This window comes from Musa acuminata, chromosome BXJ3-1, assembly GCF_036884655.1.
Source record: "Musa acuminata AAA Group cultivar baxijiao chromosome BXJ3-1, Cavendish_Baxijiao_AAA, whole genome shotgun sequence".
Taxonomy (NCBI): domain Eukaryota; kingdom Viridiplantae; phylum Streptophyta; class Magnoliopsida; order Zingiberales; family Musaceae; genus Musa; species Musa acuminata.
The window spans coordinates 7,806,637-7,828,508 of NC_088349.1; the positions used below are offsets into that span (position 1 = coordinate 7,806,637).

Below are 21,872 nucleotides of genomic sequence, written 5' to 3' on the forward strand. Positions count from 1 at the left end.
TTATATAAATAATCTTGTAAGATTCATGTTCATGAGCTCTGTATAATTTTACATTAATTATAATTCTTTTATTTCTACCTCAGCTTATAACTTAGCAATGTTTTTATGGTTTTGATGGAGAAAGAAAAAAAGTTTTAGAAAGCATACGGTGTTCAATCATGTTTAGTTGTTAGAGGATAAAATGAGAGGAAAAATATTACATGAAATAGATATATTGCACTTAGAAAAGATGAGACGATGAGTACAGGGAGAGTTAATAATAAGAAGGTATAAAATTCATTATAAAGGTTTAAATATATTTTAAATTATAATCAAGAATATTATTTTATAATAAGAGAAAAGGGGGATTCTCTAGAAATCTTAAATAAATAAATATTCAAATAGACAAGAGATGTATGTAACTGACATTAAATAATTGAGATATTATGATGTATCATTATATATTCTTGTCAAATACCCCTCTAAAATTACGAGAATGTTAAGAATATTAAAAACATTTCGAAAATTTGTTTTTATATATGAAATTATGTGATCTCACGAAATTATTTTAGCTACCAGAAATTTTGGATTCTTGTAATGTCACACTTGTGGTACATCAAGAATGACAACGAAGGAGCAGTCTGGCATGGCTGCAAACAGACAGTGCAAGCATCAAGGGGACTTTAGATCCATGAACATCCAGTACACGTACCTCAAAGATCCATGAACACCCAGTACAGAATCAGCAGCAGCAGTAGCAGTAGCAGATTGAAAGATGGCAATATCCAATCATTTAAGCAGCTGTCTTCTCCCATTTGAGAGGCTTCACCGCCTCCCAGGTGAAGTCTGGGTCATCCCTGCCGAAGTGACCATAGGCTGCTGCTGTCTTGAGGAACCTGCCGTTGCCACCTCTCTTCAGGTCAAGGTAACTGGTGATCATCCCCGGCCTGAAGTCAAAGTTCTCCTTGACAATCTCCAGGATCTCCTTGTCACGGATCTTGCCGGTGCCGTAGGTGTCAACAAAGACCGAGAGGGGCTCGGGAACACCAATGGCGTAAGAGACTTGGACGATGCAGCGGCGGGCGAGTCCACTGGCCACGATGCTCTTCGCTGCATGCCTGGCGATGTAGGCGCCGCTACGGTCAACCTTGGTCGGGTCCTTGCCGGAGAAGGCGCCACCGCCATGGGCCCCCCAGGCGCCGTAGGTGTGGATGATGATCTTGCGGCCGGTAAGCCCAGCATCGCCATGGGGTCCGCCGATGACGAAACGGCCAGATGGGTTGAGGTGGAAGATGGTCTTCACGTCCAGGTACTGCTCGGGGATGACCGGCTCGATGACATGCTCCTTGAGGTCTGCGGCAATCTAATCGTTGGTGACAGTCTCATCGTGTTGGGTGGAAACGAGATCAGTGTGCACGCGGATAGGAACCATGGCGCCATGGTCGTTGCGGTACTCGACCGTGACCTTCGTCTTGCCATCGGGCTGCAACAAGGAGAAAGTTCCATTCTTCCGGACCTCGGTGAGGCTTTTCAATCATTTCACAGGTACTGACGAGCTACTAGTATCAAGATTAAGCAGAGTGCATCAACCAAGATTTACAGCATATAAACTTCAAATCGTTAAGGCATTTTGTCCCTACATCAATCTTACTCTGACAATTCATAGTAAAAAAGAAGTGAATAATAAAGAAAGCACCTCCATATTGCCAAAATCATATGAAGAAGAAGGAAAACAGAAAAACACAATGCAACACCACTGCTCGCATACGTGAGTATTGCCAAAATCATATCAAGAACGAAAAAAGAGAAACACAATGCAACACCACTGCTTTGCATATGTGAGTAGTGCCAAAATCATATCAAGAAGAATGAAAACAGAAAAACACAATGCAACACCTTAATCGTAAGTCTATTTCTGTACACAGGTTCCACATAGGGCACACGGATTGGACTTACAGTAGTTAAACAACAAATGTGTCAGGTAAGACTAACAGCAGCAGCAAGCATAACCATGGCAGGAAGAAATTTTACCTCAACGAAAATTTGAAGCTGTATCTAACGAGTGGGACTAAAAGCAAGTCAAAACCAACAAGTTTCAGAAGACAGTAAATCATACTAAGTCATTGTCCATGGATTTAAGCCGGTCACCAGACTCCAACATGCTGACAACTAAATAAGACTGATTCGAACTTTGACCTTCACCCGACTCCACAAACTATCCACTACCCACAAGCATACGTGCAGAAAATTTAGAGCCTGTTGTGACGGCTGTGCACAAACGGATCCATGCATGCACCTGTCACATGTTTCATTCTTCGCTGTTGCAAGAATCATTAACATGAGCAGTGGCACCACTATCCCGCCTAACGAAGTGACCAGGGTTTCTTGTTTGTGTCTGAACCCGTTCCTTGTACCTCTGTCTAGAAGCATGATGACTCTGAGCTTCTTGGTCAATGTGAGAGTCCAACTGTCTTATATCACTTGGCTTATTATAAGAACCCACAGGCTGGTATCCCAAGTGTGAGTTGTTCTTTCGCTTGTCGCCATTTTTCTGCACATTTGATCTTCCAGAAGTTAGCATTGAATCCCTAATTCTATATGTTGCTTCCTGACCTCTGTTAAAACGCCCACCGCGATGTCCATGTCGCTGAGCATTCATATTTTCTGGAGGTAAAGCAGTATCAATTGGCACATCTGGTTTTGGGATGTGAATCTGCTCCTTTGATGGATCAGAACTACTAGCACCTGTCTCAGTTCTGATAGAATCTTTATGACCAGCATCTGTGACTACATGATCTTTTTCAGTCAGGGCACTATCATTCTCATTATATGAAGAATTACTCTCAAAGCCTGGAGAAGTGAACTTCTCGGACCTGCCATCATGAGAAGGGTTTCTTTGACTTCCACTGCCCGTAGTTCCCTGCTGTTGATTGTGAGAATAAGTCTGAGACTTTGGTTTCCAGTGACTCTGAGTTCTAATATGCTCAGTGATAGCATTCTTATTATCCTTTGTAGAATTTCTTGTATCAGTCTCATTTATATCCAAGATGGGAGAACCAACGCCAGATTTATCATCCATTCCATGCTGCAAATATTGATGATCAGGAGTCGTGACATAATTCCTTCCTCTAGGTCTGTGAACTTGCTGATTTCTTTGCCTGCTTGTTACTCCCTGATCCTTAATCACAGCAGGAAGGACACCTGAATCTTTCACCAGAGAATCATTTCTGCTCTCCCAGCCATCAGATTTTACTTGTTCTGGTAATAATTGATGCTGACCAGAAGGCCTATTAAAAAGCTTACTAGTGTCGGAAGAACTCAAGCTTTCATTTGAATTCTGCAAAGGTAATGTAGATTCAGATGAACTCCTCTGCCGCCAAGTGGCATGTGCCCTACCGCGTTTGCTAGGCTTATTATCCTCCCCGTTTGTATTAGAAAAGTCAGTGCTCCGAGGCTCTGACCCATCAAATTTACCTATTCTAACACCTTTAGAATCAGTGTAAGACTCATTGGGCATGTCACCCGTTGCCGACTGATTAACATAGGATGAAGATTTTCGTGTGTTCTCATGCTGTAAAATTTCTTTGGCTACAGGCTTAGGCACATATCTCTCTATTTCAGCCCTCCTTGTTCTCATACCATTGTGTAAATCATGTTCATTCCTTTGTGAAGACTCATAGTTACTTCCCATCATACTACTCTGACTGCTTTCCTCAGGTTGCTCATTCTTATTTGCAGGTTTTATAGGTGCCCAGACAACAGTCTCACTTCCATGGACCTTGTCCATGTTCCTAACAATTTGCTGGCTTCTGGCTGGCCTTCTAGGTGGTTGGGGTTTCCATTGGTTGTTCAGCCTACCATGAACTTCCTCAATAATATTTGAACACCCTTGGTTGGAATGTACTACACCATCCCTGGAGTCTTGACTTCCACTATTTTCAGGAGAAACTTGGGCAAGCACTGATGAAGTCACTGTAATAGATGCCGGTGGATGAGACTTGGAACTTTCACTCAGACGTTCTTCAACATTTTCATGGGAATGTGCTGAAAAGGACAAACTAGAAGTCATTAAAGGCTCATCCTTGTTCTTATTCCTCGAATTCCTACTGTTTTTCTTCTTGTGCTGAAGAGAAGGATCCCCATTATGTTGCAACATAGCACTATCTGGTGCAGGTGTATTGACCTCATCAATGATTTCTGGACTCTCTTTGTTCTCAGCAGTGACTGGCTTCTCATCTGGGCTTCTTTCCTGCACAACCTCATCTAGACATTTTGACCCCACATTCTCCATCATTGGCTTCTCTCCTAAACTTTTCTCCAGTGGAACTTTCTGTCTTCTTCTATGTCCCATCTGTTTATGCTTGGAACCAACACTCACATGAGACTGTGAACCAATATTATGGGTTGTCATTTCTGTAGTATTTGTCTCATGCCCCAGTGATGACGGATGTGAAACCGTATTTAAAGGCAAAGCAATTGATGTTCCATGTTCTTTGTCATCACAATCACCTGCCTGGAGAAATATATCAGCATTCTCCACTAGGACACCACCTGGAGGGTTACCCGTTAGAGCATCAGTTTGAGCAATATCTGTTCTAGATTCCTCTTGGTGCTGTACACTCTTTCTTGTGGAAAAAGCATCATTCAATTTTTGATTCATACTTTGTGCTGCTGAGCGTCTGTTCAGTTCCTCCAACTTTGCAAGAGCTTTTGCCTTTTGTTCCCTTGTTCTCTCCTCCTCCTCCTCCTTCAGTTGCTTTGCACGCTGAGCAGCAATCTCTTTTAATTTGGCACGCTATAAGAAAAGTCAAAAAAGTGATGTTATAACTACTAACTGACACAATTAAGACCTTAAAAAAACAAGACAAAGCACAATCCTTAGAAATTTTCACCAAATTTATGACCAAAATCCTGTCATTATTCATAGATTATATAATTCTCTCTAGCATTTGAAACACCTAATATTTGTGCTTCAACCTAGCAACCTCATTAATTCCATAGGGATACAATATATTTCTTTTGCACAAATCATATAGAAACAGTAGGAACAAGCTGAACATAAGCATATTAGGTCCATGTCATATATGGCACCAAAAAAATAACCTTGCTGAAACAAAATGTATTTAGCTCTCTCAAAAACATGTTCAAAATATGCATGATGCTTTTCAACCAAGTGTTGCAACTTCTATTGTTGTCTCTTTCTACCAGATTTTATTTTCTTTATCACGTAAGATTTGTTAAGAACAATGTTCAACTTTCACGATTCTATTGACAATGTCAAACAACACAGGCCTATTCACCGTTTATCCAGATATTCTTTCAAATCAAACATGACACACAGGCTTGTTTTGTGTGTTAACAAACCCCTTGGAAGGACCAGTTAAGTCTGTTTTAATAAAATGATGAGCTTGCACCATACACATGTACAAATTTGCAATAAAATTGAGCATGTTCATGTACTCCGAGCACAGAAAAAACACCAACATTTCTGGATTAGACAAGCCAACTTTTGTAGCAGACACATCTCAAAATATGTCAGTTGTGGGCATCTGTATATAATCCAAAAACATCAAGCAGCAGTAATAATCACAAATTGTTGGAAGGTGTGCAATGCTCAAATCAAGAGATGTAAATTTCCTTGAAAATCTAATTTAATCTATTCAACATGGAAACCTGAGCTATCATGTGATGAGATGGAGAACTATCACCTTGTTTTGTGTACCAAACAATTTCTCTATATGCCAAGGTAAATAAAAGCTACATACCTGGGCTCTGTGATCAAGTAGATCTGAAGAGGATGTCAAAACAGTCTCCTTAGAAGAGTGATTATCAAGAATCCCGGAGACTGGGCCATCTGCAACTTTTTTCTCAACGGGAATGACAGAGGAATCTCTTCCAGACGATTCTCTTGTCAATCCACCATCGACCTGATTATCTAATAATGGCTTAGCTTGATAATTATTCCTTCGTGTGGAAATGATCCTTTTTGGAACATGTGAATAAACTGCTTCACCAGGTATCAAAGAATCAGGCTTCATTAGGGCAAAATCTTGATATTCTGATGTCCCAGGGACAACTGCTGAATCAATAAATTCATTAGAATTATTAATTACATTTATAGAACCACCATCAGAAGAAACAGGCATCACCATAGTACTTGATATAGGGCCATTTATGGAACTCCCCTCAAAAGAAACAGACATAGGTGTAACACTAGATGTAGAAGCATTTTCAGTAGGTGCAGCATCAGAGAAAGTAGCTTGTGCAGGACGTTCAGTTTTTGCATTGGCAAACTTCTGTTGTTTCGTTTGCTCTTTTCTAAGTGGCAATTGTCCAACATCAAGGTTATCAGCATTCCTCACTTTGTTATTTAAGCCTTCTATCTTTTCAATCAGTGCAGAATTCTTTCTCATAATGGGATAATGTTTCTGATCCTGAACCACTGGAATTGTAATACCTGGTTCTCTCCTCAGCAGGCCATCGGATGTTCTGCACTTATTTTTTCCCAAGTTAGTGGCACCAACTTTTGAAAGCTGATCTTCATGATTACCAACTAGCTCGGTTGGAGCCTGGCAATCAGTCAAAGTAACAGATTTTGTTGTTTCATTCTTTCCGCCAGCTATGGACAGCTCACCCTCCTTAGAATTGGAATCTCCTGGTTTGAATTCTAAATCAAAATGCCTTGGAGAAGATGAACCATATTGCCCCTTCCCTTGTGGGTGATTATCTTTCAAGTCATCATGTGGCTTTAGCAAAACTTTGTAGAGCCCTTGATGAGGAACACAAGCTCTATCAGATAATATTGGTTCCTTGGTCAGTTGTGAATCATCTCGACCAGGGATATTCAGAAACTCTACTGAGGTCAAATTGTTATTATGATTAGGATGTTCATCATACAAATTTGGCCGAGTAGACACTTCTGTTGAAGGGATTTGTTGTTCACCTGAACTGCAAAAGCTTGCTTGATGATAGTTATGATATCCATCATAGGGACCCAAAGCTTGGTAAGGCCCAGGTCTAGCTGGAATAAGAGAATGACTAGGGAACATGTACGAATTTGGAACAACTTGAGGACGATATGTCTCTCCATTTGTAGGATGGTAAGTGCCCGATCCAGTTCCTGGCCTTGGAATAGCCTCAGAATTAGGTTGGAATGGACGTTGACAGTATGTAAAAGGATCAACAGGAAAACAGCCTGGGGGACCTGCTGGTCGGTATGGGCCACCTACTGCCCCTCCTCTATACCAAACCCCATCAGGATGCTGGCCTGAAGGACGATGCCAAGAATTGAACTGATGAGATGTCACTTTTGAGCTTTGATATGGCTGTGTCTGCTGTGGGTTATTCAGCCATTTTTGATTTAGTAAAGCACCACCACCACCTTCAACATATGAATTTCTCTCTGTTCTGAAAGTACTAGCATTTTCATTATCCACAAAACTATCTCCTGGAATTCATAAAACAGATTTCACATTGTAATGAGACAAGAGTAAACAAATCAGAAACTGAAAGCATAAGTTAGTGAATGAATGGAGCACAGTGCTTTCCAGAGGATTATAAAGTCACAGCAACCTACCACTCGCAGGAAGTTCTAGCTTTTCATTGGGTCTCGATGCACCAGAAGCAGCAGCAGAGGGTGATTGGGAATTGTGACCTGGTAGTGAGAGACACTGATCAAAAAACCATCTCGGCATTGTGAAGTAAAAAGATATCCATTTACTTACAATTCTCCCATTCAATTCTCTTTAGCTTCAACAAACTTAAGCTAAGTGTGGACCACAAAAATACTGAATTTGGGAAAGAACACTAATACAGAACACATGATGTCAATCAGAAAAAAGCAAGAAGTCTGCTGAACAACAAATTAGAATGCAGGAAATCAATTTTGAGAACATTGATGTGACAAGGACAAAAAATATCAGATGATACATCTTGATCCATGGTTGTAATGACCTAGCTTATATAAGTTTTGAACTTGATCACCACGATCCTGTGATATGTATTCTATTTTAATTTGCATATCATGGTGCTTTCACAATACCACCGGTCTCATCTGTAACTACATTGTGACAAGGCCAATCTAAAAATCAACTCAAACATGTACTATAGATTGACTTAATCATTACAAATTATTCTAGGTTACGAATATGGGCAAATCACATTTACCCACATGAGATGCAGCAGTTTTGCACCTACACTGATAATGCTCTAGGTCATGACATTTTGTCCACCTGTGAAATATTTATTATGCAGGTTACTCTTTATGTGACCTACTTGTGGTTGCTTTGTAATTTACTGATGTTTAGTAAGAAGTAATACTTCAAAGTTAAAACTAAGGTGAGTGCAGAAGGGTGACAACCCATTGCACAAGTTATATAATAAAAAACAAGCACCAATTAAGCTTAATTCCACTGTATTTATGGCATTGTAATTGTCGGTGCGTTTTCAACCACCACAAAGGCTCAACAGCAAATAGAGGCCAAAAAGAAACACAACTAAATATTTGTCAACATCTTGACATTAAATAGCAAAATAATTGACGAAGAAATACATCTTACAGAGTTTATCCTTCCCTCCAAATTACTATTTCATTACCCAGATTTGCTCAAATGGCATCTTAAATGCTACGACCAATATTTTCCCAGTCTGCTAATGGCAGGTGATTGACAAAAAGAGTGCATATAACTGTCATATCACAGACAAGAAGTAAATGAAGTCCTACCTCACAAGTGTGCAAAGGTAATTCTCCCATACAACATTTTTTCCCCTACTTATTTCCGCAACACTCAATTCATAAACATGTATAACGAATTAACATATTAAGTTAGAACCAGAGTGTTGTTCATTAGATTTCCTTTTTAACTTGAGACAAATTTGGCAACATAGAAAGGGTTAGCCAATGCATGAGGCTACCGCTAATGCAAGTTTTGAGGATTGTCAAACTATAATATACAAGACAACAAGATGTAATATCCCAACTATTTGGGGTTTATATAGATTGTGTATGCCAATTGAGCTCTATTCAAAGCAATAATATTTGTGAAGTCAAGAGTATTTATATCTTTGTTTATAATCAAAGTCCTACCTCACAAGTGTGCAAAGGTAATTATCCCATACAACTAATTTTTCCACTATTTATTTCTGCAACGCTAAATTCATAAACAGGTATAATGAATTCACATATTAGAAGTTATAACCATGGCATGGTTCATTAGATTTCCTCTTTAACTCGAAAAAAATTTGGCAACATAAAATGGGTTAGCCAATGCATGAGGATACCGCTAATGCAAGATCTGAGCATAGTCAACATATAATATGCATTTGGGATTGGTTATATAATATCCCAACAATTGGGGGTTGGTTATATAGATTTTTAATGCCATTGAGCTCTATTCAAAGCAATATTATTAGTTAAGTCAAGAGTATCTATATCTTTGTTTATAATCGAACCAAGATACCTAAAACTCTTATTGGAACTAATTGTGTATCCATCTTAACTACATTTGCAATTTTTCTCTTCGTACCCAACTACCCATTTATTTAGTCTTCGCTAGTAATTCTTCCTACAGTTCTAACACTAGTGCCTATATTATCATACATATCTTTCAAGGTACATGTAATTAGTAGATTTATATTTTTTTAAAATCTCATCAAATAAATCTTTAGGGGTTCTATCTTTTTTAAAGCTTATAGAAAACATATACAATCCTTTCTTTTGCTCACTATAATTCTTCACTAATTGCCTTAATAAATAAATAGCTTCTGCATCTACCAAGCATAAAACCAAATTGATTCTTAGATGTATTTTTTCACTTCTCATAACATTTTTAGTTACTCTTTCTCAAAATTTTATAATGAGATTCATTACCTTAATTACTCTATAACTAAAATAGTTCTAGATATATCCTTTATTTTTACATGTTGATACTAAATAACTCTTCATACATAGGGCATCTATTATTTTTCTAAAACTTTATTGAAGAAACTAGTCTACTAAACTCTCTCTTGATGTCCCAAACTTTTTTGAACATCAATAAGATTATTATCTATCCTACACTCTTATCTATTTTCATCTTTAAAGCTTCTTCTACCTCATTTGTTTGTTCTAAATTTATAAACAAATCCATAATTGTTAGACCTAAGACTATTATTTATCTCTAAGAGCTAAGTTATTTATTGAATGTTCATAAATAAAAATAACTTCTCAGTCTTTCCTTAATCTGTATATCATTAACAAGTATCTTTTAATCTTCATCTTTTATGTAAATTCACTTTTTTCACTAGTTTTAGTAATTCGAAGAAAAATTAATTTTCTTCATCCTCAATATCCAGCTTATTCTGAGAATTATCATAAATCTTGAACCTTGTCATATACTTGAAGCACTTTTAGCATTTTTTAAAATTTTATACATCTTTAATTTTTTTTCCTCAATTTTGTAATCTAGCCAATATTTATAGAACGATCTTCCAAAATACAATAAACATAATTTTTTTCCTTTCAAACAGCCTTTATGCACAGTGCATTTCCAACCAGTTATATAACTAAGGGGCAGACCTATATAGACAAAGCTCCCACTAATGCATGGTATGCAATCTTATTCCAACATGTACTCAGTTTACGCTAAAACAAACAAGTTCAGTAATCCATGTAGTCTAGGTAGTGCGTGAAGGCCCCTCCAATGCAGGGTTGCCATAGCCTCACCTTTACAAGCAGAGATATTGTTTTAAAAAGCTAGTCGCCTAGCTTGCAAAAGAGTATCCTTATTGTGGAGGCAATGTTCGATATCTAAATAATCTTAAACCACCATACTAAATGTTCTAGCTTAAAGTTTATTCATACTTTCCTCTTTTCTCTGTCGTATCACACCATAAAACCTTGCTCTAATAATACCAATCATTAATAAGCTCACCCATAACTACTAGCAGAGTCATTAGCACTGATCATTTATGCAAACCCATCATGGTTCGCCATTGATTTTTGTCAACTTGAATTCACACACTTTACATGTTCATTTGCAACATACTCATCGAACCTTAATATTATGAATCTAGCTGCATTTTCTATATAACATTTAGATGCTTCTTTTAAGTTTGAAAACCATATGAAGGTCTCCACCAATGACCCTTTTCTTAGTTGTTTAAGTGAAGAGCTTCTATTAGGCCTGACCACGATTCCAGAACCAACAGTTCCAAACCAAGAATCAGATCCAATCCAGTATGAGCCGGTTTTGGAACCAGAACCGGTGATTCCAGTTCGAACCGCCAACTTTTTATTATTTTTAATTCAAATGTTTAAAAATAAAAAATCATAAATTTATTTACGAATAATAAAATTAATTTAAAATTATGAAACTGATGGTTCGAATTGGAACTGGAACCTGAACCACTAGTTTCAAAATCAGCAATTCCAGTTCAATTTGGGACCTACAAACTGCCAGGTCAATTCGGTTCTAGTTTCGACCCGGTTCAGTTCAGGTTCGGTTCAAACCATGGTCAGGCCTAGCTTCTTAGCATTTAATGGTATAAAATAATGTCTCATCCAACAAAAATAATATAATAAAGACTTTTAAAAATGCTTAGATCTATTGTCTAACACACAAAAAGTAGCTAAAAGTCATAATTACACCCCTTAAAAAGCCAATTAGTGTTTGAGACAAAATATCAATGAACGATAGAACATTATGATGTCTCATACACAAATAAAGGGAAAAATGCTTCATGCAAAAAGCAACAACATTGAGCTCATAAAGTAGAGAACGGAACCTCTAAAATTTTGTGGTTGCTGGAAAGAGGACAAGCACTGAACAATAGCCTTTTCTAAAAGATCAATATACTGTTCCATTTTAGTTGTTTCAAATAGTAAAGTTTTGTTCTTGGTACTTCTGTTGGCCTTTTTTAAATTTCAGTTCTGCTAAAATTAATTTAATCGTGAACTAGTTTAATGCTCTTTTAGTTTTGCTAGTGGCTGACAGCTAAACATCATATTGACGGACAAGTTCGTATTCATGATTACTATCCTTTCCAATAAGAACATCTCCATGAAATCCAACATGATTTAAAATAAATTCAAGATTAAACTAAAGGCTATACCAACTCTCTAAACTATCACCAACAAAAAATGGCACAATTTTAATAAGGCACAAAAAATTTTCATGCAAAATGTATGTCAACTAACAATTCGTCCAATCTTTGCAAAGAGCGATCCCGAGATGACAAAGAAAATAAAATAAAAGATGACATGACTTAGAAACTCTGTTTCTATCATACACAAAAGTTTTTAAAAAAAGTCTGAATTACAGTCATCTAATGAAATTTCATTGTATATCTTACAAGTTGCAACCCATTGCAGAACCTACCACAATGCCCCAAGGACACACACAAGCTAATCCTTAACACAATACATAGTATATAGAATACTAGACTATTCAAAGTTGCAGTGCACTAATCAACATACAACTTAGATCCAACGTTTAGTACCTTTGATACACAGACAAGAAAAAGATTAAAAAGTAATCACCTTGCGGACTGTGTGACTCGGACTTTTTCTCAGAGCCTAGTGTTGGGAAATCTCCTGAACTGAGGGAAAACTCATCAGTTTTTGATGATGCAACCCCCTAAAAGGATACAAAGTCAGGTTGCATGCCAGAAATAGGGATTAAGTTTGGATTCAGGATATAGAAGGCAGATGTTGCTAAAAATGAACATCAAAGCACAATTGCAGGTGTTGCAAAAAATTGCCTTCTAGAGATTTGAGCATCAAACAGATTGGCTTTTAGGGAAGTACCAATTTCTCAGCAGTTCTAGTAGCCCCCCATGCAACTGCAGATTCTGATGAATTTTCTGCAAATCGAGACAACTGAGAGCTACCTGGCCTTGTTTCTGCACTTCGAGGACGAGCTGAAACAATTGGTGTTTGGTTCGATGGCAATAATCCAGATGCTGTAGATGGCCGTGAATTTGAACCCCATGCATTGGGTGAAGGGTCTTGGGACCTATCACTACCTGCCGTTGATGGCCTTGTACCACTTCCAGATGATGGGCGACCACTATAGTGACTTGGTGAACCAGTACTTCCATCAGTCTTAGGTGATAGTAATGTTGATGAACTCCAGACATTTGGAGTTGCTGAAGATGATCGACTTCCCCAAGTAAGTGTACCCCTAAAATATGAAGCAGAGTCATATTGCTACTAGAATAAACTAGAAAATCTTGCAATTGACTATACTGAACTATGAAAAAACAACAGTATGAAATACTATGAAAGTAATACAATGTAATGAAGCAATAGCCTCACTTTGGAACAATTTCCACATTTGGATCAAGACCATTGTTCTCCAACCTTCAAAGGCGATAAAAAAAAGATAATTTAGATATTGTGGGCTACATACATCAATAAGCTTTTGCTTTGGTACAAAGAATAAATTTTTACCTTTGACTCGGTAAATTGATGGGTTTTGGTACTTTGCCCAAGATAGTCATGCCCGACTTTCGTGCAGAAGCCCATCTAACAAGTAAATTGTAGAGATTGATCATCTATTAGTGCAGCTATGGCAAAAAAAATCACTTATAAGTACTGAAAAACAGGACAAGACAATCTTGATTGTAAGTAAAGAAAAAGGGATGATTTCTATTACCATGATAACAAGCAAATAGGCTGCAAGGTATGAACAAGTCAGTACAATTCTTTGTCTGTTGTTACACAAAAGATATCATTTACAGTAAGTGGGCATTGCCAGTCAGTGGGTTTTGCATTTTCCCCAGAGGAAAAATGATAGTACTTATAGTCATCCTTCAGAATAGTTCCATTACAATACTCTGTAGCATAAACAATGTATACTAACGTCATGAGTTCAGGTTTTCAAATAGCCAAAGGAAGTCCGTATATGTGCTGTACAATATTTTAGTTTTACACCAAAAGCAAAATAAAAGAGCACCATATTAGCCATTATATGTGTTGTATACAATTTCACTTTTACATCAAAACTAAGTGTTGAAGGTTTCATCACACAAGACTTCTTCAACCAAAATAACACAGCTTTTGTTAAGCAGAATGGCACAGACATCCAAATGCACATGCATGTGACCTGAATAGGGCACATACACTATATACAGAGAAATTATATAAGTTCAACCAAAAGTAACTATGATAGTGGGCAAAAAAGAGGGTCTAACTTAGCCAAATTGTGACAAATTCTCCCAACAACAAGAAGTTGTAATGAATACTTTCCTGTCATCTATTTCTGTTGAGAACAATAACACTAGTCAAATTTTGAGCAATTATAAATCACTGTTAATGGTTTCTAATAAAGGTTGAGTCCCTATACTTCTACACACCAGTAATCACAATCATAATGCTACTTATTGAAAGAATGGAGATTGGGAATTAAAACCATTAGAAAAAACCAAAGCTGATTCCACAGCTTTAGGTGTTATCAAACATAGTTTGTCATATCAACCTACCCTAATATGGTTCGGTGCAAATTCAGATGATTTCTTTGCATTATGACAATATCAGTTGGAATTTTAAAAAATCATCTGGATTCAACCATACTCAGGCAGTATAAACCAAGTCCAATTAATTTGTCCACCTGTCATCCTTGAAAGAAAAAAGGAGTTGGCTGAGGATGACAACTATCACTAAGGGGAACTGTATGAGTAGAAGATATGAAGGAAGATGATGAACAAAAATGAAGCATGGAAATTGTGCCTATAATGTTAAAGAGGAGATGTCATTGACACATTAACCATTTGTCATCGCCACATTTTCCAACCACCATCCACCACTGCATGAGAGCCAAAAGATGGAAGCAGAGGAAACAAGAAGGATAACTTCTTGTCCTCCTAAAAGAAATGTCGAGACAAAGAAGGAAAACACCATAAAAATCAAGATAAATTTGAAATCTTGTAAGCACTCTCTTCAGGCAGTCCTTTCTTTACCTATCTTTGCACTACCTTTATCCATATGGTAATTGAAGAGGCAGCAAGGCCATACCACCACCATCTTGAGTAATGCAGGCAGATAGGTTTTAGATCATTTGTATATCATATATAACAGTTAACTTTGTATGATATGACTATCTTTTAATTTCATGATAATTATAGCATAGCCTTCTTTTTTTCTTTATAGACTGCACTATGATATTATCGAGAAGTTAGATATCTTATGGAATATTAAAAAAATATTTTAGCATATATAGTTAATTTACAATCATTCGTTTGATCTAATGTTTATCATTTTTTATTTCAAATTATTTTGTCAATCAATCCCAACGTCATCTGATTGATCAATCCTACATACACCAACAATATCACCCTTGGTCTAGATTGCCAATCCTAATCCCAAACAATACCAAACAAATTATAGAACTCACCCAATAGAGCTTGGCTCATTATTAAAAATATTTGACCCAGGAGTTATATACAATGCATAATAGTATTGAATGAAAAATGGATTAAAAAAACAAAATCCAGATGGTAAGACATCAACCTCCGATCTCCAGACAGAGTATTTGAAGCCATAAGATGGTGAAAGCTCTTGGATCATCAAAACGTATAGAAAATCACCACCTGAAATAAAAAATAACTTCATCATTAGTAACAGAAAGAAGTACTTTTGCATAAGAATATCGATGAATACACCTGACATTATTTTGCTTTTCTGTAGAATCAAATGAAGCTTCAGATAACATCTGACACAGTGACTTAATCCAAGATTTTTTAGAGAACCTAATAAAAAATTTGTTTGTCCAACAAATTACCTACGTTGTTGTTGTTGTATTGTATAAAGTTCCTACATTATCAACATCTGCAATTTGGCCCACAAAAACCTCATTCAATTAAAAAAAATATCATAAAATTCCTTTAGCAGCGAGGTTATATTTCTTATTATCAGAAAAAGAAATGTAACATAACTCAATCACCGGTTTTCCTCAACTTCTTTGCCGCCATTGTTATCAATAGTGTCAAAATAGTAGGTATGAAAAATAACCAAAAAAGCAGGTGGACAACAAGAATGCACTGTGGCAATAGTGGAAGTGGCATTGCCACTAAGCAGAACAGGTGGATGCGCAAATTGATCAAGTGGCATGGTAAAAATATTGTGAGCGACATTACCAATAAAGATGGCCAAGAGTAATAGTGATAACTAATAAGTCACTAAGGTGTTGGTGTCTATGGTAGGTGGATGGGGAGTAAGACCACAAAGGAGACAAGAACATAAATGTATTCAAGAGACAGAAAACTAAGGTGCATAGATGGGAGAAAGAAAGCTATATATTAAAAAACACAATAGTGGTCAAGGGTTTGATAATATCAAAGGCAAAGGTGGTGGCTTGAGTGGTGAGTTGATGAGATGGTAGGGTTGGCGAAAACGAGAGCATGAAAAGGATAAATGGCAGCCTCATTTTCTTACAGTTAAATTATGTCACTATAACATAAAATGTTCTTCAATCAGTACTAGGAGAAGACACTGGCAATGCAGTGACTACCGAACAAGAAAAACCATGACTTCTAAGTTTTTGGCACTGATGTTTTGTTTTTGTCACAGTAAATAGTATGATAGAGAAAATGTATGTTTAGTATATATCACATGAAATGTCAGTTAAAGTGCAACATCTCATACAAGTTCAGCAAGGCCAGGGGATGGGCTTGGATTCAGGATTGAGATCAGTACATTAAGATCAACCAAAATAATTTTAAAGTAATAAAATATAACTTGGAGAATTGAAACATAAGAAAATAGTATATTGAATTGAGAATTAAGATTTATTCAATATGGTTGATGGTGCATGCAAACCCTTCCTATGTCTCAATTCAGGCAACTTCACTGGCAAAATGAACTTGGTCCACAGTGTTATAGTTGCCTTGTTCATGTTTAATATATAAGTCATTGGACCACATCCCCCCACTCCAGCAAAGTACAAATGAGATTTGGACAGTTGTATCGTGGGAATTGATGGTTCCATTTTAAAGAATGATTGTGGAGTATTTTCACCTGCTAACAAGATTTAAGATAGAAATATATGATCTAGAATAATAATAATGGATGAGGGAAGAGCTTGCAAATCCAATAACCATTGAAACCACATAATGGTCAGTATTGAGATCCAAAATCTCAGACAGTCTCCAGTTATCTCCAATAATCATGATCAACAAGCGACATGAGCTGCTGACAACAACATTAATTTTCTTCTCCGAACTTCTAATTCACTATCCTCTCCTCCACCTCCAGAAAAGAAAAAAGAATCCCACATCTGCATCTGCTACAAATAGCAGCCAGAGCTGACAACAACAAATGCTGGCAGAAAAATCTTTGAATCAGCAAGAACCTCCTAATCTATTTCTAGTCACTGCCAGTAATCTAGCAAAGTTATAGACCAAAATTGAGTAGGCCATGTCAAATTACAGTCATAATCAATTGGATCATATCCAGTGAAATTATGACCAAAGTTCATAGGACTACAGTTGACATTTGGATCAGCTACAGTTTCTAGAATCTGAATTTTAACAAGCTGAGAATATATATATATATATATATATATATATATATATATATATATATATATATATATATATATATATATATATTAGGACTAAAGTTACAAATTACAAAAATAGGAAATATTGGAAAGAATCATAATTTTATAATATGCTGCAACAAAAATGCTGTACACAAAAAGATTTAAAATAGAAAAATGTTTCTCATAAACATTTTACAAGCATTAGCTAATTTCAAATTTTGCCCAGTTCATCCCATTCCAGTCTCTCCCAATCCTACTTGTTTCTCACTGCAAACTCCCATAGGTTATTCCTGTGTATGTTGTCACCTGCATGAGGCTAAATCAACAATCACAAAGAGTCGGTCATCAACAATTGAAAGGTATAGATCGAGAGAATACAAGGGTTCTTTTTCTTCATTTCTTTCCACTACTCCCACTTCACAAACTTCTTTCCTTGTTCTAAGACCTCCTCTTCTTCTTGTTAGATCACCACAACAACTGAAATGGCCTCCCCACAGTCATGTTCTGCTTCCAGCTTTTTTTTCTCTCTTGTTGTTCAACAATCTGGTTTCACCGATTCCCAGTTAAGCCACAAGTGGTTTAACAGGAAGGCTGAGAAATCAATCATAAGCAAACCCAACATCCAGATCTAGATCTACCAGATCAGATCAAGATATGTCACTCAAGGAAACCATGTTGACTTCAATTACTACAAATCATAGATAAGTCATAATTGTCTAAAGTGAAAACAGGACTATATCAAGGGAAGCCATCAATTTCAAAAAAACGGCAAGCAAGGCTCCAATGAGGCCTGAGGCTTTCTTATTGTCTGTGACTTAAGGTGCATTGTGCTAAAAGCAAATGCTTATATACTAAAAGGCAAAGTTCCTCATTTCCTGAAATTATAAAATAATAACTGCAAGCACAATGGTAATAAACAATGATAAGACTTGAGTTTGAGCTCTAATTATGTAAAATGCATGAGATTATGTTCAATAATGTGGATCTTCCATTCTAGCACTCCATTTTCTCATGTCTGAGTTGGAACTATTCAGAGCTTAATGCTATTGAAAATATTCAAGCCTTTTATATGAACAATATGTACATGCATATTAATATTTGTGGAAGTGTACTGATGGATAGCATAATTTAGACACATAAGGGGATTAGAGCGTAACTTTCTTGCTAAACGTATAAACAACCTTCTCAGAAGATGTAATAAAGCCTATAATCTTTTCATGTTACACCTAATTCATGATTAATAACACTGGAACAGAAGCGTTTGATATGGTCAAATCATCTAACACTAAAATCATGCTACCCTGCGCTGGAAAAATAGAAATAAAATTAGAGTACATGTACACATTGAAGATATAAAATTTCAGGCCAGTGTGAAGCAATAAAAAAAATCAAATAATTACAAGCTTACCCACACAATTCATAATTAAAATGGCTGAAACAGAATGGACATTAGAAAAACACAACAATATACACCTTTAATCAGCACTTGTAAATTTAAAAAACAAATAGCATGTGAGATTTCTTTTTTGGTGGTAGCTTAAAGCTACAGAAACAGCCTCTCTACTTGCAGGGTTGAGTATCTAGACCCACACTGGTGAGAACCTCGTGCAGTGGGTTGACCTGACACGAACAACAACAAAGATAAAATGCATGACAAATACGGATTTGAATCCGATTTCATGTATAAATACTTAAATAGATGCATGAATCATATATATATCACCGGCAAAAAGTCAAGCACAAGTCAGAAATAGAAGACATATCTTGAATTCAGATATTGGATATGGAAAAAAAAACCAAGCCATATCTATAAAAGAGTTACAAGATAAACTGGGTACAAATATAAGATAAATGTATACCATAGGTATGAGATAGTTATAAGATAAATGTATACTATGTAATTATATCCAAATCCAATGGAAATGGATTCAGACAAATATCCAATCTATTTTCATCATCATTTATAAATTTTGTACCCCAGAAACCATATCTTAAGACATTTTCAAATTAAGAAAAGAAAACTGAGAAGAAACTAGGTGCTGCTTAAGGGTGATATTTGGATTAAAGAAAATGCCATTTTAATGATGCAATCTACTTCTTCAACAATAGTTCAAATCTTAATACCATAACCAAATGTTCCAGAATGTGTCACCGATGGCTTCGTTATCTTCCCAAGCCCAACGATTGATGACTAGTTCCTTTTTCAGACAGCGTGCTCAAAAAGACCTAATTGATGGTTAAGAATCTTATGGATCGCCTAGTTGATTGATGGAGATTAACTTACATGTACCAAGGGCCTATATCGTGGAAGCAACGTCAACAATTTGTCATATTCGGATACATAAAAAGAGCCTCCCGCCCTTTCTCCCTTTCTCGGGCATAACTAATTCATATTCGTCCAAAAAAAATTGCGGAAAAAGATCTCCACATCTGTAACTGAAGTCAATCGTCATAGATCAAAAAAATCAAGAACGATATGAGTCACAGAAGACGATCATTAAGAGTAACTCAATCAGACGTAATCAATTTCTAAACCAAACAGTAGACAACCACAGTGATAAAAAGATCCACAATAATAGCCATTTGTAGCTGGTTTTCCCAGGCCGAATCATAGAACAAACCCCAAGGGAACCGTTAACCCTAGAAAAGAATAAGCATCCCGCTCCGTACCTCGTCAAACTTGTCGAGAGCCGACGAAGTCCCTGGAGTTTTCCGGCAGATCACGGCGGCCGTGAGCGATCGGAAGGGCCAGGAGATGCGGAATCGCCGCCGGAAGAGGCTTCCGCGAGGGGCTGTGGGGAGAGGAGAGAGAGACGGGAGGAGACAGAGGAGAGGAAGAAAGAGGGGCAGGGAAGGCAATATAATAGGAATGAAGGGTACATGGAACGTCTCTAGTGGTCGATCACCGTGTTTGTGTGCAACGAGTATAATAGGCGGATGCAAAGGCCTCCCCTTTTCACCGACGCACGGGATGCGCATGTTTTGCGTATCCTACGGGCCTTGATGATTGCCACGTGGTCGACCATACATGATGATGGGAGCCGTTCCCTTTCTTCCTACACAAAAATGTTGTAATATATTTTTTATTTTTTTAACTAGCTTAAAATAAATTAAAAAATATATAAAAATAATACTATAATATATATATATATATATATATATTGATGCAAATATACCCCCAAAAAACAAAGAGAGAAACGGAAAATATTAATAATTAGTTCGACCGACCCAAAAAAAATAGTGTAACCATATGTAAAAGCAATGTAATCGGCCTGATTTAACACCAAACTAGTTTGACTTGTTTGATGAAAACTTATAAATTAAAAATGTGAAAATTTTTTATACATTTAAAAAGTTTAAATTTTATTTATATATTTCTAAAATAAGGATGAGGAAAAACTAGAAACTTGGCATCTTGGAAACCGCCCATGATGTCGACTCAATGCTAAAGTCATTCAATGTTCTTGCCCTGATCGAATTCCATGGATGTAAAGCGATAAATTCTAAAGAGATAAAAATAAGACATGGGTTGGAGTAGATAAACATTTGAAGTGAAAATTATTATCAATATGATTGACAAGCATATAATACACATGTCCCGTATGGTTCGTGAATAGATTAACATCCAAATTAAAATAGACAGTTAAAATGTTGAGGTCTCTTGGTGCATTATAAGCATAAAATTATAATCATATTACTGTTTTATGTTTATATTATAGTTATAAAAAAGTTAATATCAATATCATATATCAAAAATTAGAATGTGTGTACCTTTTGATTTTATTTTAAAAATATTTTCTAATCTAAAAACTCATTCCGCGATCCAATACTTACTATGTATATGTATAAATAAGATTAGACTCTCATTCTCCTCTTATTCTATCATTCAAGAATCACTATAAGTAATGGAATAAGGACTAAAAAAAGATGAGAATATACTTATGATCTTGTTCATTTCTATGCAAAAGCACCAAGCCTAAGATAAGTAGAGATTCCCTCTCATCAAGATCATATAATAAGGAATCTTACTATAAATAAATATATATAATCGTATTCAAAATTCAATCGATATATCTTATACAATTAAATAAGGACATATAATCTAATATTCTCTCACTTGGTTTATTAATTGGTAAGATATAAAATAAACTTAAAAAATATATAATATAAAAAAAAATATTTTAAAAAATTATATAATTGAATTATAAAAAATTTAGAAGTCATTTTATATATGATCATAATTTTTTAGAATAAATTAAGAAGTATAATAAATATAATAATATTTTATTAAGCTTGACTATAAATACAAGTCATATGATTGTATGTCTTCAATGTTATACTTCATTTTATGTATCATAATATTATTAGATTTTT

At 36.1% G+C, this 21,872-nt stretch overlaps 1 protein-coding gene and 1 pseudogene across 2 annotated transcripts; both read right to left on the bottom strand.

Moving 5' to 3' along the window:
* Window positions 1–648: 648 nt before the first annotated feature.
* LOC135628384 (S-adenosylmethionine synthase 1-like) lies at window positions 649–1,681 on the bottom strand (annotated as a pseudogene).
* A 167-nt stretch (window positions 1,682–1,848) lies between these two features.
* LOC135584264 (protein MODIFIER OF SNC1 1-like) lies at window positions 1,849–20,334 on the bottom strand. Of its 2 annotated transcripts, XM_065135850.1 has the most exons (10): window positions 20,169–20,334; window positions 18,972–19,118; window positions 15,467–15,546; window positions 13,409–13,483; window positions 13,274–13,318; window positions 12,764–13,139; window positions 12,497–12,593; window positions 7,556–7,633; window positions 5,745–7,426; window positions 1,849–4,774 (listed from the first exon to the last, which is right to left on the bottom strand). In XM_065135850.1, the coding sequence occupies exons 3-10, from the start codon at window positions 15,496–15,498 to the stop codon at window positions 2,288–2,290; spliced, it is 4,872 nt and encodes a 1,623-aa protein (XP_064991922.1). In that variant the 5' UTR covers window positions 15,499–15,546; window positions 18,972–19,118; window positions 20,169–20,334; the 3' UTR covers window positions 1,849–2,287. The 2 variants fall into 2 exon arrangements, with proteins under 2 accessions (XP_064991922.1, XP_064991923.1); XM_065135851.1 differs by lacking the exon at window positions 18,972–19,118.
* Between the last annotated feature and the right edge of the window lie 1,538 nt (window positions 20,335–21,872).

Bases quoted from the DNA above. Each gene is read 5' to 3' on its own strand.
- LOC135584264 (XM_065135851.1), bottom strand. From the start codon at position 15,498: ATGGCTTCAAATACTCTGTCTGGAGATCGGAG. The intron at 13,484-15,466 runs GTTGATGTCTTA...TTTACTTGTTAG, and splicing joins ACTCTGTCTGGAGATCGGAG to ATGGGCTTCTGCACGAAAGT. The intron at 13,319-13,408 runs GTAAAAATTTAT...TCGCCTTTGAAG, and splicing joins ATCAATTTACCGAGTCAAAG to GTTGGAGAACAATGGTCTTG.